General features: G+C 37.8%; 1 protein-coding gene across 1 annotated transcript in view; it reads right to left on the bottom strand.

The window, feature by feature from the left end:
• Positions 1 to 2,737, bottom strand: part of tmem57 (transmembrane protein 57) — an 18,800-nt gene that overhangs the window by 9,040 nt on the left and 7,023 nt on the right. The window contains exons 3-4 of the mRNA XM_015393074.1: positions 2,016 to 2,142; positions 114 to 237 (exon numbers count right to left, since the gene is read on the bottom strand). Coding sequence (XP_015248560.1) covers positions 114 to 237; positions 2,016 to 2,142 — 251 coding nt within the window. The remainder of the gene's footprint in view (positions 1 to 113; positions 238 to 2,015; positions 2,143 to 2,737) is intronic.

Raw genomic sequence — 2,737 nt, forward strand, 5'->3', positions numbered from 1 at the left:
TAAAATGATGCAGTTTTTTAATTAACCAATAAAGAACAAAATCATAGAAGAACAGTAATAACATTTTATTAGTAACTTAAAAAGGTTTGATAATAAACAGAACTGATGCTCACCAGTGTGCAGCAAAGGGACGACACAGGTCCACGTGGAAGTTTTTCAGGTCTTTGAATCTGATGGCTGCCTCTATGTACACAAACAGTATCCATAGAGACACAGTGGGGAGACACACACCCCTCTCTGCATCAACAAAACAAAAGTGTCAAAACTTCACTTTAAGCTTTAATTTTTGGGGGTTTAAGACAGTCTGGTCAATTTTCATTTGCTTTTGATGTAATTTCTAATTACATCAAAAGCAGTTATTCTTCAAAAAACATGCTTAAGTTACATTTCAAGTTACGTTTCTTTATTATCAAACTAAATAAATAGATATGCCCAAAGAAAAATAATAAACAATTTTAACAATAAAATAAAATGGTTTTATTTAAAGACCAAGTTGTTAAAGTCGTAGGGAAGCGGCTGTTCCAATCGTTGCATTTCTAAATTCTCAAGAGTGGTGCACGACTTTACACTAGTGAATAAAGTGAATGTGATTGGTCGTTTATCAAGGGGGCGGGATTGTTGTGGCGGAAGGTTCGCAAGAATGCTTGGTTGTGGCCGGTTTGTCGGAAGCATTTTGCTAACCAGTTAGCAACTTAGTGCTAGTAGGTTCCCAATGAGAAATTACATTGGGACCAAGCAGCACTAAATTGGTGACTTAGAAACGACACTGTCAAGGAACGCTATGGACAGCGGAAACATGCAAGAGGAGGAGAGTTTAGTGTCGGAGGTCATGGATGAGTCTCCTCCGTATTATTTAGAGGAGGGAAGCGGAGACGAAGATGTTGTGGAAGAGGACGCCAGGGCGGCAGAAGCTTGGTTTGGTGTAGAAGGCTTACAGCCGTACATGTTTGAGCCCTTGCCTCGCGACGCTGCCAGTTCTGTTAGCTCTACGCCATCCATGTGAACACTGGGACGGAACTCAGTGGGAAAGTAAATGATTCTTATTTCTTATTTCAACCATTGCGTATATTATCTGCGACATGAATCAAGATGCTACGACTGAAAAAATTTGATTTACAGATGACCGTTGATATATGATTGGAATTTAGGTGTACAAGCTGATGTATAACTAACTGGCCTGCATAAAATAACGAGAAAAAAAACCCCCACAGATTTTAAGACAGGATTTTTTTTAAATAAAAATGTTTTACATTTTGGGACATCGTCTGATAAAGAGTACATTTATATACATGTTTAAGCCAGAATGATTTGACATTTAAATAGGATTTCCTTACGACTTTAAATACAGTCTGACATGATTCAGATTCAAAAACGTTCCCTTCTCTGTAATTCAGGGCTAGACTTGATCTTTCCATCTCCATGCTATTACCAGCAGGGATGTAGTCTGCCCTGATGTAGACTCAACCCATTGTTTCCTGGCAGCACTGCACTGCAAACATTCAGCACTAAGCTGTGGGGTGCAATAAGATATTTATACTCCTATGACATGCTGCGAGTCTGAATGTCGCTGGTGAGTTTGGAAAGCAACTGGGAACCACTCCACCCCCCCCCTTGCTACCAGCAGGCTCTTGGATTACAATCCGACACCTGGCCTCTGGTCAGGCAACCGCTATTAAATCAGTCTGACAGCTCATCAGCTCATGTACATCAAACATGCAAAAGTTTGGGAAATAAATCTCATGTTTACAAGCGAGCAAACAGAGAAATAAGCACTTGTTTCACACAATCCCGACGCATTCCTTTTGGAAAATATTCAGGAATTTCAGGTGAAACAAGACAAACATGTGAGCTGCTAATAAATACATTAAATAAAAGATAAAATTAGATACATAAGTTCATTGTCAAAAGATCTGATGAATACTATAAACCTGTCAGGAAACAAAAACAGGCATCATAACCTATTTTGTTTGCAATTAATTAGAAAATCTAAAGAGAATCAAACATGGGGAACTTACCGGTGTGCCAAACATACTGCACCCACACATAGGTACTGGCAGCAAAGAACAGCCATTGGACCGGGATGAAGAGGAGGCAAATGATGTCGGAGGTAAACGCCACGCAAACAAAGAATACTGAAAACGCCTGTAACAGAAAGCAGAGGAGACACTAAGACTCCTAGTAGAAAATTACATATATAGATCCACCATACTCTCTTAATAGTTATCATATTTAAAAATATTATTTTAAGAAAGTATGAAGGAGAACAATTGTTTGTGAAATGTAAAAAAGTCTTAGACAAACTGTCATTTTGTACACAGGGTGCATACAAGACGAAATTTCATTCAGTACAGCTTCAAGACATTTCCATGATTCTTAAAGTGCAGCACTGATGATTTATGTGAAATGTAAACATGATGTTCAAATGTAAACATAAAACTGAGGTATGATTTACAGTTTTTCCAACATTCAGCGCTTTTTTCCCCCATTTTATTCAACATTCAGCTGCAGATAAAGACCACAGGAAGCTGGTAGAGATTTAGCTTTGATTAAGAATATCTAAAAAACAAAAGGAATGCCAGTAAAACTCATGTGAAAATAATACCTTCTGGTTCTCTGTCATCTCATGGAGAAACATAAAAAACACCGACACAAAATATTCAAACAAGAACAGGCTGAGTTTTTTATGAGTATGAAATGAAAAACAGAGCTTTGTTAAATTAACTTCAGCTTCTTTTAT

This window comes from Cyprinodon variegatus, unplaced genomic scaffold, assembly GCF_000732505.1.
Source record: "Cyprinodon variegatus isolate N-32 unplaced genomic scaffold, C_variegatus-1.0 Scaffold623, whole genome shotgun sequence".
Classification (NCBI taxonomy): Eukaryota; Metazoa; Chordata; class Actinopteri; order Cyprinodontiformes; family Cyprinodontidae; genus Cyprinodon; species Cyprinodon variegatus.